Source organism: Oculina patagonica, chromosome 9 (assembly GCF_052425735.1).
Source record: "Oculina patagonica isolate OP01 chromosome 9, crgOcupat, whole genome shotgun sequence".
Classification (NCBI taxonomy): domain Eukaryota; kingdom Metazoa; phylum Cnidaria; class Anthozoa; order Scleractinia; family Oculinidae; genus Oculina; species Oculina patagonica.
In genome coordinates this window covers 23660052-23680071 of record NC_135766.1, presented here as the reverse complement: position 1 = coordinate 23680071, position 20020 = coordinate 23660052, and the positions used below count along the sequence as shown (strand labels likewise).

General features: G+C 38.6%; 2 protein-coding genes across 3 annotated transcripts in view; one reads left to right on the top strand and one right to left on the bottom strand.

The window, feature by feature from the left end:
- Positions 1 to 10379: 10379 nt before the first annotated feature.
- On the bottom strand, positions 10380 to 16054 carry LOC144666886 (YTH domain-containing family protein 3-like). Its single transcript, XM_078528314.1, has 5 exons — positions 15914 to 16054; positions 15768 to 15792; positions 15592 to 15671; positions 13935 to 15404; positions 10380 to 10802 (listed from the first exon to the last, which is right to left on the bottom strand). Exons 1-5 carry the CDS (start codon positions 15932 to 15934, stop codon positions 10767 to 10769), a joined length of 1632 nt encoding a protein of 543 aa, XP_078384440.1. The 5' UTR covers positions 15935 to 16054; the 3' UTR covers positions 10380 to 10766.
- Positions 16055 to 16126: 72 nt separating this feature from the next.
- Positions 16127 to 20020, top strand: part of LOC144666879 (vacuolar protein sorting-associated protein 11 homolog) — a 53719-nt gene continuing 49825 nt past the window's right edge. For both annotated transcript variants that reach the window (XM_078528302.1, XM_078528301.1), the window contains exons 1-2: positions 16127 to 16243; positions 16313 to 16387. In XM_078528302.1, coding sequence (XP_078384428.1) covers positions 16229 to 16243; positions 16313 to 16387 — 90 coding nt within the window. In that variant the 5' untranslated portion in view covers positions 16127 to 16228. The remainder of the gene's footprint in view (positions 16244 to 16312; positions 16388 to 20020) is intronic.

Genomic DNA, 20020 nt, shown 5'->3' with positions numbered 1-20020 from the left:
GATGACGTCATTAATACTTCCACAAAAAGATGAAGCATTGAATCAAGAATATCTCTTGAAATATTTGAGCTGAGTTCTTCAAACTTGGCACGATTAATGTACACCACAAAAGACACAAAATGACACCTGTCGTGCCGTTGCCATGGTAACAGTTTTGCTGTAAATACCTATTTTAATTAATACTGATATCCCCAGTTTTTGCTTAATCAAAGATGATCCACACCCAACAAGCTAATGAGGAGAGTTACGGTAATAGGGCATTATGTGTGTTCCAAGCTGGACCCTCTGTCCCACTTTAAAGAGTTGCAAATTGAGATATTTGGTTTATGTCAGAAAGAGCCTGGAACCAAGAGTGTTGCCATGGTAACGTCATAGTATGAGCCATCTTGCACCTTTAAGGAAGGTCACTACTGATGCCAAGTTTCAGAAATATCACCTTTATATTTTTATAGATATCCTTGATTTTGTGATCTATCTTTTGGTGGAACAATTTATGACGTCATCATTTTCCTCATTTGCATAACACAAAAACGTGAATATCTCCTAAACGAAAGAAGATATTTCAAAACGGTAAACGCCATTCTTCTTTAGTTGTAAAAGTCTTTCAAATGAGCATTAATTAATTTTTACTTCATAGGCACTTTAACGCCTAAAAATATCGTAAAAACTACTGTATGCCGATAAAAATAGTTTTAATTCTTCCATAAATTTGCGTCAAGCATGGATAAACTATGTTTATTTATATTTAAGTTATCCATTTTCAAATCGCGCCAACCTTTTCCGGGCAGTCATGCATAAAAAGAAAAACATAGAAAAACAAAAACAGTTTTCGCCGGGTTGTTTGTTATTCCAGGTAGAAACTATTTTCTCAGCATGCTATAAGAAGACAAAAATATGATGTCGTGCCGGATCCCGGCCGGATCGACCACTAGCTTTTGGTTACAATGGCTACAATGGTTACAATGGATTGGTAATTTCCATATTCAGCACTGTTTCCGAACGCATTGTATTTTATACACCACTTTCATAATGGCGGCCAATTTATTTATTCTTTTATATGTGTGTTAATTAGCCCTACTGGCCTCGTTTTAGAGTAAAAATTCTTTTGAATTTTTCACATGCTGACGAGGCCAGTAGGGCTAATTAACATACATATAAAAGAATAAATAAATTGGCCGCCATTATGAAAGTGGTGTATTGCCCTCTTCGCACGAAAAGCTTGCAAAACATGTCGGATGAAGTCTTTGCTGGAAATTTTCCGTGAAATGAGAATTCTCTATTTAACACTGGGAAACTGGTGCAGATTTATGGAGAAAGAAATCAATATTTTTTTTTAAGTTCATGAAATCCATAGTCTTGGGCATAGGCCTGTTTGAACTCTCGGCTTTAGAAAAAAAAAGTTAGCAGCCCAATATCGGTACCTTGGACCGAGATGAAAGAAAACAATCTGCACGAATTTTCATTGATAAGAAATCTCCTTATTCATCGCTGTCACGTCGTAAACAGCAATTTCTGCTCGAAATTTGCCGAGCATTCTTCCCACACCTAGCGGAAAGAAAAAAGTGGAAAAGCTTCGTAACGCGCGCGAATATCCCGCAAAATACCGAAAACGATAGTAAAAGAGCGGAATGCGCACACATCACGTTGCACAAACTAAAAAGATCGATTTGCGGTTTTCCAGTTCACGATCGATCTTTCCGCAAACAAAAAAAAAACAAAACAAAAGTAACTGCAAACATAACATTCTATTCTCGTTTCACGGGGCAAATTTTAGTGACGAATCATAGTTCGATGAGAAAATAACACGTTTAATGAGAAGAAAACTGTTATTTAACCTTTAACACCAAATTGATACGTCACTGTTCCCGGAACATCATCGGAAAATATCCTTTTTCACCTCTCGAAATAAATGAATTTAACAGAAATTTAACTTACGTTTCTGGCTTCAGAATCTTGTGGTGCTTGGGCGCTGTTCAAAAAAACTGACACTCTATGTCAGTGCTGTTTGTTTTATCTGTGCAGCCGGCGTTCAATTCAGGAAATTGAATCAGTCAATTGAAAATCCCTTTACAATAAAATCTAGTAGTTTCGCGAATCGGATCTGAAAATACGTGCCCTTCGCCAAATTTGTCTTGAATAAAATTATTCTGTGAACCATTATAGCGTGGATCCACCTATTATCGCTGCGGATCGCTTTGGGCGTTGGCGAATGTATTCATATACGGAACTTAAACGCTTTTATCATCATGGTAAAGGAATCGAAGAAGCTTTTACTATTCTTTGCATACAGAATAACTCATGGCTTAGCAGTAACGGAACTAAGGTGTTTGTTGTTTAAAAGCACTTTATTTATCAGATCCAACGCATTTAAAACACCGTGAAAATTATTGTACGTAAATAATAGTAGTTGTAATTTTTCACAAAATTTGCGCTAAATTTATCAGATCCAACGTTAACGCCTAAAAATATCGTAAAAACTACTGTATGCCGATAAAAATAGTTTTAATTCTTCCATAAATTTGCGTCAAGCATGGATAAACTATGTTTATTTATATTTAAGTTATCCATTTTCAAATCGCGCCAACCTTTTCCGGGCAGTCATGCATAAAAAGAAAAACATAGAAAAACAAAAACAGTTTTCGCCGGGTTGTTTGTTATTCCAGGTAGAAACTATTTTCTCAGCATGCTATAAGAAGACAAAAATATGATGTCGTGCCGGATCCCGGCCGGATCGACCACTAGCTTTTGGTTACAATGGCTACAATGGTTACAATGGATTGGTAATTTCCATATTCAGCACTGTTTCCGAACGCATTGTATTTTATACACCACTTTCATAATGGCGGCCAATTTATTTATTCTTTTATATGTGTGTTAATTAGCCCTACTGGCCTCGTTTTAGAGTAAAAATTCTTTTGAATTTTTCACATGCTGACGAGGCCAGTAGGGCTAATTAACATACATATAAAAGAATAAATAAATTGGCCGCCATTATGAAAGTGGTGTATTGCCCTCTTCGCACGAAAAGCTTGCAAAACATGTCGGATGAAGTCTTTGCTGGAAATTTTCCGTGAAATGAGAATTCTCTATTTAACACTGGGAAACTGGTGCAGATTTATGGAGAAAGAAATCAATATTTTTTTTTAAGTTCATGAAATCCATAGTCTTGGGCATAGGCCTGTTTGAACTCTCGGCTTTAGAAAAAAAAAGTTAGCAGCCCAATATCGGTACCTTGGACCGAGATGAAAGAAAACAATCTGCACGAATTTTCATTGATAAGAAATCTCCTTATTCATCGCTGTCACGTCGTAAACAGCAATTTCTGCTCGAAATTTGCCGAGCATTCTTCCCACACCTAGCGGAAAGAAAAAAGTGGAAAAGCTTCGTAACGCGCGCGAATATCCCGCAAAATACCGAAAACGATAGTAAAAGAGCGGAATGCGCACACATCACGTTGCACAAACTAAAAAGATCGATTTGCGGTTTTCCAGTTCACGATCGATCTTTCCGCAAACAAAAAAAAAACAAAACAAAAGTAACTGCAAACATAACATTCTATTCTCGTTTCACGGGGCAAATTTTAGTGACGAATCATAGTTCGATGAGAAAATAACACGTTTAATGAGAAGAAAACTGTTATTTAACCTTTAACACCAAATTGATACGTCACTGTTCCCGGAACATCATCGGAAAATATCCTTTTTCACCTCTCGAAATAAATGAATTTAACAGAAATTTAACTTACGTTTCTGGCTTCAGAATCTTGTGGTGCTTGGGCGCTGTTCAAAAAAACTGACACTCTATGTCAGTGCTGTTTGTTTTATCTGTGCAGCCGGCGTTCAATTCAGGAAATTGAATCAGTCAATTGAAAATCCCTTTACAATAAAATCTAGTAGTTTCGCGAATCGGATCTGAAAATACGTGCCCTTCGCCAAATTTGTCTTGAATAAAATTATTCTGTGAACCATTATAGCGTGGATCCACCTATTATCGCTGCGGATCGCTTTGGGCGTTGGCGAATGTATTCATATACGGAACTTAAACGCTTTTATCATCATGGTAAAGGAATCGAAGAAGCTTTTACTATTCTTTGCATACAGAATAACTCATGGCTTAGCAGTAACGGAACTAAGGTGTTTGTTGTTTAAAAGCACTTTATTTATCAGATCCAACGCATTTAAAACACCGTGAAAATTATTGTACGTAAATAATAGTAGTTGTAATTTTTCACAAAATTTGCGCTAAATTTATCAGATCCAACGTTAACGCCTAAAAATATCGTAAAAACTACTGTATGCCGATAAAAATAGTTTTAATTCTTCCATAAATTTGCGTCAAGCATGGATAAACTATGTTTATTTATATTTAAGTTATCCATTTTCAAATCGCGCCAACCTTTTCCGGGCAGTCATGCATAAAAAGAAAAACATAGAAAAACAAAAACAGTTTTCGCCGGGTTGTTTGTTATTCCAGGTAGAAACTATTTTCTCAGCATGCTATAAGAAGACAAAAATATGATGTCGTGCCGGATCCCGGCCGGATCGACCACTAGCTTTTGGTTACAATGGCTACAATGGTTACAATGGATTGGTAATTTCCATATTCAGCACTGTTTCCGAACGCATTGTATTTTATACACCACTTTCATAATGGCGGCCAATTTATTTATTCTTTTATATGTGTGTTAATTAGCCCTACTGGCCTCGTTTTAGAGTAAAAATTCTTTTGAATTTTTCACATGCTGACGAGGCCAGTAGGGCTAATTAACATACATATAAAAGAATAAATAAATTGGCCGCCATTATGAAAGTGGTGTATTGCCCTCTTCGCACGAAAAGCTTGCAAAACATGTCGGATGAAGTCTTTGCTGGAAATTTTCCGTGAAATGAGAATTCTCTATTTAACACTGGGAAACTGGTGCAGATTTATGGAGAAAGAAATCAATATTTTTTTTAAGTTCATGAAATCCATAGTCTTGGGCATAGGCCTGTTTGAACTCTCGGCTTTAGAAAAAAAAAGTTAGCAGCCCAATATCGGTACCTTGGACCGAGATGAAAGAAAACAATCTGCACGAATTTTCATTGATAAGAAATCTCCTTATTCATCGCTGTCACGTCGTAAACAGCAATTTCTGCTCGAAATTTGCCGAGCATTCTTCCCACACCTAGCGGAAAGAGAAAAGTGGAAAAGCTTCGTAACGCGCGCGAATATCCCGCAAAATACCGAAAACGATAGTAAAAGAGCGGAATGCGCACACATCACGTTGCACAAACTAAAAAGATCGATTTGCGGTTTTCCAGTTCACGATCGATCTTTCCGCAAACAAAAAAAAAAACAAAACAAAAGTAACTGCAAACATAACATTCTATTCTCGTTTCACGGGGCAAATTTTAGTGACGAATCATAGTTCGATGAGAAAATAACACGTTTAATGAGAAGAAAACTGTTATTTAACCTTTAACACCAAATTGATACGTCACTGTTCCCGGAACATCATCGGAAAATATCCTTTTTCACCTCTCGAAATAAATGAATTTAACAGAAATTTAACTTACGTTTCTGGCTTCAGAATCTTGTGGTGCTTGGGCGCTGTTCAAAAAAACTGACACTCTATGTCAGTGCTGTTTGTTTTATCTGTGCAGCCGGCGTTCAATTCAGGAAATTGAATCAGTCAATTGAAAATCCCTTTACAATAAAATCTAGTAGTTTCGCGAATCGGATCTGAAAATACGTGCCCTTCGCCAAATTTGTCTTGAATAAAATTATTCTGTGAACCATTATAGCGTGGATCCACCTATTATCGCTGCGGATCGCTTTGGGCGTTGGCGAATGTATTCATATACGGAACTTAAACGCTTTTATCATCATGGTAAAGGAATCGAAGAAGCTTTTACTATTCTTTGCATACAGAATAACTCATGGCTTAGCAGTAACGGAACTAAGGTGTTTGTTGTTTAAAAGCACTTTATTTATCAGATCCAACGCATTTAAAACACCGTGAAAATTATTGTACGTAAATAATAGTAGTTGTAATTTTTCACAAAATTTGCGCTAAATTTATCAGATCCAACGTTAACGCCTAAAAATATCGTAAAAACTACTGTATGCCGATAAAAATAGTTTTAATTCTTCCATAAATTTGCGTCAAGCAGGGATAAACTATGTTTATTTATATTTAAGTTATCCATTTTCAAATCGCGCCAACCTTTTCCGGGCAGTCATGCATAAAAAGAAAAACATAGAAAAACAAAAACAGTTTTCGCCGGGTTGTTTGTTATTCCAGGTAGAAACTATTTTCTCAGCATGCTATAAGAAGACAAAAATATGATGTCGTGCCGGATCCCGGCCGGATCGACCACTAGCTTTTGGTTACAATGGCTACAATGGTTACAATGGATTGGTAATTGCCATATTCAGCACTGTTTCCGAACGCATTGTATTTTATACACCACTTTCATAATGGCGGCCAATTTATTTATTCTTTTATATGTGTGTTAATTAGCCCTACTGGCCTCGTTTTAGAGTAAAAATTCTTTTGAATTTTTCACATGCTGACGAGGCCAGTAGGGCTAATTAACATACATATAAAAGAATAAATAAATTGGCCGCCATTATGAAAGTGGTGTATTGCCCTCTTCGCACGAAAAGCTTGCAAAACATGTCGGATGAAGTCTTTGCTGGAAATTTTCCGTGAAATGAGAATTCTCTATTTAACACTGGGAAACTGGTGCAGATTTATGGAGAAAGAAATCAATATTTTTTTTAAGTTCATGAAATCCATAGTCTAAAACAAAAGGGTGAGATTGCATGTGGTTGCAGGCCTCTTTGATTACAGCTTCGGTGCGGGGCCAGCGTTTTCCCACCCAATTACCCCTCCCATTTTCGGTCATTCGCGTTGGTACTTTAAACAGAATTAGGTCAGGTAAGGCATGTTTGCCCTCATCTTTCTGGGAAAAGGTTTTCATTTCCAGATCAATTGTAATTTGATATGAGATTATCAATAAACGGCCACTTAATTAACTGAGTGGCCAAATTATGGCAAATAATTGTGTCCGTTTAGTTCAGTCTTCCCAGCAAACTGGGCTCAGCCTTGGTAATGCACATTGTATATTACATTCGTTAGTAAGCGGGCAAGGGGTATAAAAGGTTTCGTGTTTATTAACTCGTTTTTACTGTTTCTCAAAATAAAATAATAAAAGAGCTGAAAGGGACGCTAAGCAAATCTTCTTATCACATTTTGACGTCATCTGTATTTTTGACGCACGGCAAAATGGAATCTATTTGATAAAATGAATCCCGAAAATAAATATTGGACTTACTAAGACCAAGATTTATTTTCGGGATTCATTTTATCAAATAGATTCCATTTTGCCGTGCGTTAAAAATACAGATGACGTCAAAATGTGGTAAGAACAAAAAACGTGGCCCACGAGCCACTAGGCGAGTGGGTCACTGATGTTTTTACAACGTTTTGACGTCATCTGTGATCTATAACTGGATAACTGGACAGACCCACGGCAAAATGGAAAACAGAAGACTTCAGATATAAAGCAAGATGCTCGACCGGTAAGCTTAAGTTGATTCATTTCACGATAAAGTGTTCCGTAATCACGAAGACAGTTAAACCGATTAATAAATAGAACGATGAAAAATGAAAACGTCAACGAAAATGAAACCTTTATTTCATTTGGAAAGTGGAGGGGTCAGGGGGCGGGATCCCGGAAGAATAGAGGGTAGGAGGGTGCGGGAGGCGGGAAGCGGTATTCCCAAGGTGGCGGGAACCAGGAGAAACTGAGAAGAAATTCGTAACCTTTCGTAATATTTTGCAATAGAAATAGCAGAAAGATGCGGGAACCACCGAGGAAGGGGTGGGAACCGGAAGTAAAGGTACTGGACGCGGGACTGAGTACAGACCCGTCCTGTCTAACCCCCTCCCCCTCCCCCCTTGGGAAGTTGTTCAACTCTGTGAGCAGACCGGACTGTAAGCTTAGCGTTCAACAGCCATTCCTGGATTTTTCCTTGTTGTCGTAAAACTACTGGGCAAACACTTTATACAGCTTTGGATAGTGTTTCTGAGTCAAGATTTGTTATTGACAGAGCTGAACTTTCTCTTGTTTGTTTTGGCCTTTAGTTTAGGAAAACTTTGTCGATAGGACTGACTTGGACTATGAATTCTGATCACGCGCGCGCGTCACACCACGCAAACATTTATCCTCATGCAAACGCTTGATCATGTATACATGTCTTGGCCGCACAAATAACCAGAGCCAATTAATGCGCTTTGAGCAAGTTTGCCGAAGTTGGTGCTAGGTTCATAACTCTTTCCTCTGTAGGAGCTCCTTCAGTGGAGGGGAGAGCCCGTACCCCCCCCCCCCAAAAAAAAAATAGGCCTCTGCGGAGGAGAGGTTCAAAAAATGTTCATCCTGACCCTGCTACAATTTGTGTGCGATCACAGTCCGCCATGCATGTTGCAGGTCCACTTTGTCGACTTCGATGCGATTATTCTCTTCCATTCTTTTTTTTTCTCACAAAGAAATGTATGGGTTGAAGGCAGAGTGCAAACCCACCCCCTCCCCCCCCCCTGGCGCCGGTGATACATTTTGTAAAAAAAAAAACAAAAAAAAACCGTGAAATTCCTCCTACGACCCTGAGTTTAAAGTAGAAGTCTTCGCAACTCCGCATTGTAGCCTCCTTCGGGGTAGTCTCCTTCGCAGCCGTTTTGCGCGACGAGCCCAAACAACGGCTGCGGAAGAGACGAGGGCGGGGCTCGAGTGAAAGAAAAATGCTTTCTCGCTCCCCGCACCGCCCCCCTCGCGCCACCCGTTTTGCGCTGGCGTCCAGTTCTCTTGCGATTCTTTCCCCCGTTCAACGATCGAAGAAATTGATACAAGAAAATAGATGGCGATTCTCATTTACAATAACGCCGCATACAGAATTCCCCGTTTGTTTAAACGGAAGCTAGTTGCCTATTAAGAAAACAAAACGAAGTGGTTGTTTTTTTGCTACTCATACAGAGATAGTCCCCCGCGAGTTACTGTCCACCTTTTTTTTTGGTCTCAATTCAATCAATGTGTCCTGACCAACATATAGGCACATGATCACAGAATTGCTTCTTGGTTAAAATTTAAAACTCGCCCCAGTTCCCTGCGCAACTCCGAAATAGGGCATTTCGGAACCGTTTAAGGGACGGACCATTATTTTCTTGGAGGGGGGGGGGGGATGAAAAATTTTCCTTTGCAAACCTTTTTTTTTAGTTTACGCACCTCTGCAAACAATTTTTTTCGAAATTCTTACTATTTTTTGTTATACATATCGTTTTTGCAAACAATTTATTTTGTCTTTCCAGGCCCTGCAAACAATTTTTTTCCCTAATAATGGTCCGTCCCTAACTGACCTTTTGCCTCCGTGTCAAAACGAGTTTCCTTGCGAAATCATTCATAAATGAGCCATAACATGTGATATTGTTTACAAAATATTTGTATTTTTGTACCTATCTTACATGTATGTCGAGTTTCACATGCACATCCATTTTCATGCAAATCAAAGTCATCTTCATTTGAATGGTTTTGCACCGACTCGTCTTGAAACTGAGGCAAAAAGCAACGCAGAAATGGTCTATTAAAGGAGGTAAATGGTGACGATTCAGGGTACAACTGCAAATATTATGCAGCACTGATACTTAGACTGTCCACAGCCCTCTATTTTTTCGTGTTCTTTCGCTCGCTTCCCGCCCCCCCTCCCCCTGCGCGCTCGCGCTTCCTCGCTTCGTTTGCTTTTTTGCGTTGAAAAATCGAGAGGCTGTGGACAGTCTACTGATACTGGAAGCTGGCAAGTACCTTAAGGTTACTTTGTTATTGGCTATTAAGTTTAGCGACTTTTGCCAAGCAAGATTTAGCAACTATTAAATTTAGCACGCAACGTAGGAACGAAATATTGTGGTATTTGTGTAGACAATAAACCTGTGTTTTACCATAATTGTTTTACTTATCAAGATAGGTAAAAAATCAACCATAATTAGCGGACCTCTCAGGTAACAGAAGCTCCCTTTAACAATCAACAAACCTTGAAATACAGAAACAAATAAAATTATTCAAATCTATCAATCACAACCCACAGATGTGACCTTTTGAACCAGTTGAAATGAACTTCCGTTTCCTGAGAGCTCCACTAAGACAATTGACAGTAGCGAAAAACACAGCTGTCGATTGAACAGAGTTTGCATGCTATATTAAGGTTCAGTAGTTGATGTTTCTTCTGAATCTCCTAGCCCTAGTTGTTCAGAAAGTGGTCACTTCTGAACAACTAGGGCTAGGAGATTCAGAAGAAACATACAGAAGTAGGATAAAAGACAGAGCCAAAAGTCAACACAACCAAGGCAATTTCATACTGAAGTTGTTTATTGTGAATGGAACCCCTCCTAAAATTAACACGATATGGCAGCTATGCATATGAGTCACTGGTCAGCACTCTACACCAACCAGACTCCAATCTACTCAAAGAATAAAACTCTACTGATCAATTCTAAGCATTGCTGCTGAGCCATCATGTACCAAAAGAAAGCTGTTGTTTACTGGTGTTCATTACTAGTTTATACTGAGTGATCTTTAATTCCCATGGCAAGATTATACAAAACTAAACCCCTGTTTGAATGACCAAAATCCTTTAAACAGCGATTCATTGTAGGTTCCTTCACCCAACTTATGAGTAATATAAAGTCAAAGTTCAATCGTTTTTCACTGGACGACGCTGTAGCTCGCAGCTGTCACTCATGGTGCCTTGACGCCAACCACTTTCTTGCCTCCCTGTAAAAAATCCAAATTTTAAATTTATTTTAATGATGTTTGCTTTGGCTACACTGCACATGTATACACCTAATTCAAGAACAGATATGACAATGTGAAAAGCATAAACCATGAACAATAAGACTAAATGTCATTTTGGGTAGACATCGTTGGTAAGCCTAGTAATATTTCTTTAATTGATAATCAAGATATTTTGTTCTTTTGGGGCCTTACGAGCATGATTTATGCAACCTGTCATAACATAATGTTTATTCTGTCACAGATGGGGATTATTTTTTTCTGACTTCCAAGTTAACACGTGCTGCGTTGTTCATGGTTTATGCTTTTCACAGATAAAAGTTTTTTCAATCAGGTGTATATACCTTATTATAGGAAATTAACGATACATGTTATTAACGCGAATTTCAAAAATTCGCGTTAATTTTATTGATGTTAATTAATCTAAACACGTTTACTATAAGCATTTAACCAGAACTTTTCTTAAATTCGCGTTAATTTTATAACGCGTCAATTTTGTTCGCGTTGTTAAAATGCCTCGTTATATTCCTATAATAAGGTAACTATAAGTAACAATAAACATCAATCCTTAATGACCACTTAAAATAATTTGATTTCAGAACAATAATAACCTAAGGCATGCAACACACCTACAGTAGGATCCCAATTTATCAAAACCTCTATTTTCCGAAAACTTTAACCAAAAGTCCCTTTCTGTAGAGTCCTTTCCCTCAGTCACAAAATACAATTTTACCTTTCCATCTTTCAAATTTCAGTTTTCTCAAAATGACATTTGTTTCCCTTTTAAGGCTTGGCTTCTAATTTGGATTCTACTGTATAATATTCTATTTGAACCACATATTAGTTCTTTTCAAAGGTTTTAAATTTAGTCCAGACCAAAGCACTCTATAGACTGCAAACAATGTCACACCTTAAGGCATTAATCAGGGTTTTGAAATCCTAGTGTGCGTCGGTGGAATTACAATAACTTCCGGCAGTAATGCTACTCTCAGAGTGTCAGAGACAAAAGTATCATACATGTATGCGAGTCAATCTTCACTAATAACATCAAACCGAATCAGTTTTGTACATACTATAGGTCAGCTTCGAGCCAAAGTGGCGCATACTGCCAGAGCTTATCCCGGTTTCCTTAGCATTAAGCAGCTAGGAGTATTTCTACTCCCCCCTGGATGGGATGCTAGTCCATCGCAGGGAACCCCCCAGCATTATTTTGCCGGTACCCATTTATACACCTTGGTGGAGAGAGGCACTATGAGAGTAAAGTGTCTTGCCCAAGAACACAACACAGTGACCCCGGCCAGGGCTCGAACCCGGAACACTCGCTCCGGAGTCCGGCACGCTAACCATTAGGCCGACGCGCCTCCCACTTGTACATACTATGCTGTAGTTTAAAACGAATTTCAGGTCAAAATGATTTAAAACTTGTTTGATTTGTAGTTTTCTTTGTTTAATTAAGGATAATGGTAAAAATTTGCAACAAGAAAAATACAAATCCAACAATGTACATGTAATTTGAAATTATTTTGACTTGAAATTCATTTTAATAAACAGGTTGTTGTATCTGTTATTTTTTATGTTTCTTAGCAACAAATCGTGTAAGAGGTAGAAATGCCAACGAGTACAACGGGAGAGAAGGGAGGATAATTGTAAATGTTTGGCTGAAAGTACGCTTTATGATTTTGGTCCGATCAATAAACATTGTGCGTTTTCTTTGAAAATCTTGAATGTTTCTGGAATAAAATGCGATTTTGCGAAGGTTAAATGAAGAAAAAGTTCTAAAATAAAACCAAAGTAGTGAAGATTTAGTGAGAAATCTTGTAAACTCCATGCTTTTTTAGAGTTTCAAGCCTTGTTGTTCGATGCCGCTATTTTGGAAAGGTTTCTGCTGTTTTAGCTGTTTTAAAGTCCTAAAGGTCTTAATCAAAGTTGTTATGACCCACTGAGCTTGGAAAATAAATTACGAAACAAAACGCAAACTTTTACAAAGATTTGCCAAAACAAATCATTTCAAACTTTCAAACTTTGTGGCCAAAGATGGAACAAGTTTATTTTATTTTACTACCACCGTTCCGAGAATAATTCATCACGCGCAATGCGTGACGTCTCAAATGTCACGTTAAACTGTTGTTGTTGAGACAGCTTTTAGGAAAATTCAAGGCCCGGTTGTCCGACAAAAAAAAGCTAGACAATCCAGTAAAAAAAAATGAAGTATAGGGCATTTATTTTATAAATTTGAGAAACGAAAAAAAATTCTAAATAGCTCTCTTCTGATCGATAAAATCCACGACACCAAATCCGTTTCCGTGTTGTTTTCGTAGCCAGAACTAACTTAATTACGCATGCCAATTTGTATGACTTCGAAATTTTGAAACTTTGTAATGCATTTCTTGCCTTCATCTTAAATGAAATTAAATTCTAAACAAAGTTTAATTCAAGTTTCAATCTCTAGTTCGGGAATTTTGGCTTATTGAAGCGAACAGATCTGAAACCTCTTTGTTATCGGAGACGCATCTTGTCTGGGAATTTTAGTTGCCAATGCATCATGCACGTGCTAAACAAATTAGTAGCGCGCTGATTGGCCAAACTACAACAAAGTGTGCACGTACTGAACAGTTTCCGCTGAATGGATTGGCTAAAAACATCAGAAATTGTGTTCGACAACTTCCGCCTACATCCTAAAATGGTAAAAAAATATCACTGACGGAACCGGATTACGCGAAAATCGAGCTGAAAGATCTGAGATTTTTTCTGCATAGCCCTCGAACTACGCACGGCTCTATATCCTGCCGCCAAGACAGGCTCGCATTTTCACTCGCCTGTCTCGTTGGCAATTACAGATTTATACATATACAATGCCTGCTTTGTTGCTAACAAAGGCAAAGGAACAAGCAGTTTTCCAGTTCAAGTTGCAGGAAAAAGACTGAGAAAGGGCTGCTCGTGGAAGACATTACTTTGTGATTTATTTTGATGGTCTTAATGTTCCTAAGTACATGCTGCTATTTCTGATAAGAAGATAATAATCATAGATGCCTCCACGTTGCTATTCCATCTGTGGTGTTTTACTATTTGTTCATCTGGCGTACTATAACTCATTGAAAATCTAATAAATCTTACCTTTTTGAATTCCTCATCCTGGCGTTTCTCGTAATGGCCAAAGTCATCAAAGATCGAGGTCTGGTGCTTGTAAGAATGAATGATCTTCAGTACCTGTTTCCCTTTTTCGGGAGGCACTTCCTGAGTGTCGCGGGAATTGGTGACTGGTTTGTTGTCATTGTTCTCCAAGCGAATGTGACGCAACGCATTATTTGGCACGTCCTTCACATAGAACCATTTGACTTCGAACTTGCCTTTCCACTTATCTTGAGACCAAATTCCAGTCTCAATCTCCAAATTGACTTCAGACATCATCATTGCAATGCCACAGAAATGACCGCTTCCGTTCACGCTGAAAAGCAGATAAATGGGAGCTTTGCTCTGTTGCTCTTTAAAAGCCTCATTCAAACGCCTGTTGCCGTGCTCCGTGCTTGTCCACACGCTGTATTTGATTGAACGATGAATATCGTCCTCACTGTAGCTTTTGATAATGAAAAAGCGGGCATTTTTCTGATTAAGACTGAATTCCTTTGGATTGTAACAGTTCTTGGCCTTCAATTTATCAAGAATTGGAACTGACTCAGACGGAGTAACTGGCGCATTTGAAGGTCCTGGATTTCCAGACATACCCCCTGCAGGATTTGGTCGTGGCCTTGTGCCGCGACCAATAGCAGGCTTGTTGGCTCCTGATTTCACAGCGTTCCCCCATGCTCCAGATTCAACTTTAGAAGACATAACAGCTGGTTGTGCTGTAGGAGCAGGGGGCAGTTTCGGTTTTGGCGGAGGCAGTTTTGGCTTGGGTTTAGCTGGTTGACTGGCAATCGCAGCCCAAGACTTTGGTTTAGTCTCAGTAGCAGTGACAGTCGACGCACTAGTCACCTGAGATGATAACTTGCTTTGATCATTCAATCCTTCGCTTCCTTTGTCATCCACTCCAAGGGCCAAACTAGAAAGAGCGTTTTCCACATTTCCCGCAGATCCAAATTCTTTTCCTTTCAAAGAGTCAATGTCGACTCCAATTGGATTTAAAGCCCCGTGTTCCGAAGTCGGAGGTGGTGGTGGTTGGTAAAAATTAGGCAACATTGGTGGGCCCTGGGTTTGCTCACCCCACGAAATATCGGTTGAAGTTCCAGGAAAATACAACGCTGGGGGTCCCTGGGAATTGTGACTCAAACTGCTTAGATAAGCGTTTGTGGAGACCGCGACTCCTGCACTGTGATTAAACATCTGATCCGGCAAAAGCTGTTCACCGTTTCCAACTGCACTGAAACCCGTAGACGGAAATAGCGTGTTTGGATTGAGCGAAGGCACTCCGGTCGACCAAGTGCCATCGCTAATTCCAGCCGCATTGAGATACGGGAATGGCATAGGAGGCAGTCCTGTGTTTGATCCCGTGCTTGTACTCGGATAAAAAGGCGGTAGATATGTGTCCGTTAATTGGTTCGGCAAGCTCGTGTTAACTTGTTGAGAGTTCAACTGCTTGTCGTTGCCCTGAACGCGAATTTATGATAATCGTCGTAAAGCGATCGATCCGCCATGAGAGGCCATGATGTTGTTGCAATGGGAAAAGAGAACATGGCAACAGTTAGTATAAACGTCAGATGGAAAATTGTGACAGAAAAAACGCAAGGGATCGAACAGAAACGAATTTAGAAAGCAAATATTCGACCAAGCTCACCTGCTTCGTTCCCGGATGGAGGTATCGATCGATGTCTTCACCCGCCACATTTTGTAATTCACCATTTTTATTCACATACCCTGTAATACATCAAAAAAAAGGCATTAAAAGGATGATTATTTGATAAATCGGATGTTTTCCCACTAAAAGGACGTCCTATAAAGCCAATAACGTACCTTTTCCACTGTGATCCTTGGGTCGCTGTGCACACACGAGGAACACGAAGTAAGGAATGCAGAGGAAATTAGAATGAAATTAGTCGTTGTTGCTTTCGCCGGCGTTTAATCGGCGGAATAGGAACGAAGATAAACAAAAAACTTACCTGCTCGATAGTCGCTGACATGCCCCACAGGAATATGATAGTCCACGATACTAAAAACTCCACAAATGACGGTTCCTTCGTTCCACGTCGTTTAGATTATGAAGGGATAGAGAACAAAAGAAAATGGCCGCTCCTTCTGTGGTTCGTCTGCGCGTGCTTTGCGTGACTTCACCGAAATTACGCAACTTGTCAATCAAATGTTCCAAATATGGCATTACCCATTGCTCCTTTCGGGGAAGAAACAAAACAAAATGGCGGATAACGAAACACTGGAAGCAAGGAATTGAGAAAATCTAGTAGCAAATCTGAAGCGCTATGGCGCTATTGCAGGTTTGTTCAGCAAATGATTATTTTAGCAGGTCACGAACTGCGTCATAAAGGTTTTCTTTTCTCTTCTAGTGGCGGAGGTTCAATTTTTTTGACAAGGAAGTTCTAAAGGACCCTGGGAGTACTCAACCATTTACGGGTCTAAAGGTAAGCAGTTAACGATATTGCCCAAGTTTTTTTAAGTTAGCTTATGTGGACGCCCTTATATTTTATGCTGAAGTTGCCTTTCTTATGCGTTTTGATGATTTATTGCTTGTGTCATAGTTGTATTGGTCATCGATCAGTTGACCCAGTTGAACAAACACCCCTTCCCCCTTCCCCCTCCTACTGGGGACATTTTTTTCTCCGGCGACCATCCCATACACGCAAAGTACATACTGAATGACAGTTGGCCAAGGATTGAAAAAATTTGCATTATCATGATTATTTAGTTTTTATTCTTTATTTTTAACTCGGAAAATTCCGAGTTTTGGTGAGTGGGCCGATTTCACTCCTTCCCTCCTTCACTCCTTCCCTCCTTCACTCGATTCCTGTAAACATTTTAATTGAATTAATTAATTAATATCAAATTGAATTAATCAATTAATCTTGTGAAGCGGGTAGGGGGTTGGCTAAAATGCGAACTTTATCCGTGTTACTTTATATGAAGTACACAAAGGCTATATATTTGTTTCTGAAAACCAAATGTTCTCCTTGTGGTATGCATTCTTCCAGGCGTAGACCCAAGCACACGGAATTTTGTGCTGAACGCATGCGCATATATGAAGTACACAAAGACGATATATTTTCACCAAATTTTACTGAGAACTGGTTAAAATTCAACAAAATTTGGGGTTCGATTTATCGCCGAGTATTTCCGAAAAAAATTAGATGGTACTAGAAAAGAGTTTAATTTGAATGAAATATTCATCTATAAGCCGAGCGGTCATCAACAAACGAAAATTAACAAGCGTTTGTATTTATTCTTGGTCATTACCTTTTATTTTAGTGGCGGCTCCTTAAAAGCCATTTGGTTTAATGAGGAAGCAACGTTAGGAATGAAGTTTTTATTCGTCTTTTCTTCGCTATTTAGGCTGGAACTCGTCCTCCATCAGCTCGCACTGGAATATTATTTGTTTTGTTTGCGTATGAGATCGTCTTTTGAACTGACGAGGGAATTCGAAATCCCGCATGTCGTAAACAATGTCCTCGCAATCTCTTCTACAATAATTATTTCTGCCTGAGACTGTTTCTGTTCCTTTCCTTCTGTTCCTTTCTTTAAGTTTAGTTAATTTGCAGAGTCACTGCTAACGTGACTTTTCAAGAGAAGGAGGGTCAAGAAGGAATCGATCTATTTGACTAGTTGTCGCGACACCAGAAACTGGCCAATCAGAAGCGGTCGTTCTCACACGCTTGGTAAACATTGTAACACGATCTGACAGAAATCGGCTGCATGTAATATTTTTGTTCAAAAGCGAAAACTTAAAAATACCACGACTTCTCTGCTAAAAGAAACCACTTCAGAAGAGTTTCATTGAATTGAGGATACTCGACAAATACTGGTAACAGCACATGTTTCGTTTTGGTGACATTTAAAGTTCACCCGCTTGACCTGCTTGATCTTTTCGCTGGCGAATTGCGACGAACTGAAGATTCACTGAATCATCAGGAATCATCCCGTATTCTCTGGCAATTTTGCAGTTGTTCTGAACTGTTTCTACCTCGGCAACAACTTTCAACTTGAACGTTTCGTTGTTATAAAACCAGTAGCTTTTGACATGATGATCGATAACTGCTTAATTCTTCTGAAGAATGCGTGATTGTTTGAGATGGGATTCTGAACTCAGGTGAATGTTTTGTCACGCTTGTGTACGGTTCTATTCAGTAAATTCATTCTTTGTCAGTGATTTGTTGTTTTTCAATTACATAGTTGTAATTTAACGATATGTTGATTCGCTGCATGTGGACTGTTTTATAGCTTGAAGCAAAAATTGGGTCTAGCTTATAGCTGAGTGATTTGGGTTTATTTTTTGTCAGTTTAACTGGTTCCAAAAACTAAAAGTCTAGGGTTTCGGCTAATAGCCGAATAAATACAGTACATGCATGCTTAACTACCAGCCGAAATATTGTATTAATGTCAGTTTTCTTGAAATAGACCAAAACTTATTTTTTTCTAATGATATTATTATTTTGCCTAATCTTCAAAAACAAAAAGGAAAAATAAAAAGAAAGAAAACAATTTGCAACCGATGGGAACTCTATCACTTGCCCTTTCGGCCTGCTCTCGATGAGCAGCTAGATGACAATGAAACTAAGTGAAGTGAACTGAATTGTGGAAAGTTAAACATCATTTGTTTTAGCAAATCTCTATTTGTCAGTTTGTTGTTTTCGATTCTTGTTTCATAATAAATTTTCCGAGTTTAGTGGCTCGTAGCCACTTTGAATAGTTATTTATATATATTTTTTAGTGCAATCTATTCTGGCAAGATTTCCGCACAGCCCCTTACATTAACTTATGCATACAATATTCTGACTGATTCGTTCTTTTCATGATTGCTGTTTATGTATAGTGATAGTATGAAATAGTTGCATACATAATTAATGTAGGGGGCTGTGCGGAAATCTTTCCGAAACATGGCAAGAATAATTAAGGGTACTTTCCATAAAAATTATGATCAGCTGGACCAACTGTTTTAAAGTAGAATTCAATGTTTTTAATCAAACTGGACAAACTAAATATAAGTGAAATGGCACTGTACTTGCTATTTTGAGGTCCTTACTATACATCGTTTCACTGCATCTGTGAAAATCTACTGGAGCAAAAAGGGGGCCATAAACTGGTTTTTCAAACAGCAAGGGTAAATTTTGGACAAACCAGTTTGACTGTGCAAATGGGCTGGTCCTTTGCAGCTATAACGATCACATGCTTCAATGTAGCACCTTGCTGGAGGGCAAGCAATGGGAAAAACTTGTAAAGTTGACTTTAATCAGTCATGCTAATCCTTTGTTTTGAATGTCCCAGAGCGGAGCTTGCCCTCCCTTCTATGGCGGGTTTTGTACAATGTGACCACCGCCACAGAATTCACGGATCTGTTTGTACAGAAGAACTCGAGCCGCGAAAGCAGAAGAAATGGAGACATCATTCTCCCAAGACCAGAAACAAACATGACTAGGAACTCCATAAAGTACCGAGGAGCAATAGCGTGGAACAGTCTACCCAGCAAGAAATCGACCGATCATTTAAACGATTTCAAGCAATTATTAACCAAATTTGACTTTACTAAAATGAATTTCGATTCCACCGCAGCCCTCATAAAACATAAAGTTAACAGTTACGAATACTATTAATAAGTTAAACTCTGAAATTCAATGAAGCATGCATATAATGTAAATATATACATAGATAAACGAAGTTTATAGTTTAGATATTTTAAGGATGTATATAAATTTTATTCTGTAATTAACTAATCTAAGTTAGTACACGACCCCACCAGCTCTGCTGATTAATTTATCATGTTTAAATAAAGTGATTCATTCATTCATTCAGCTGCAAAGGGCCCATTGAAAAAGTAACCTACCCTCAAAGATTGCCTTTTCTGTCTGAAACTTTTTGGTTGTACTTCCGTGTAACCATTTGGTAAAATTCATTAATGTCTTTGAACTAAAATAACCAAGTTTGTATTTGAATTCCAGGTTAAAAACTTTTATTATGTTTTAGTATTTTGCTAAAATATTTTTTTCTTTTTAACTGAATGGTGTTTTCCAGAGACAATTTGTTTTCAAAAATTTTTACTCTCTGAC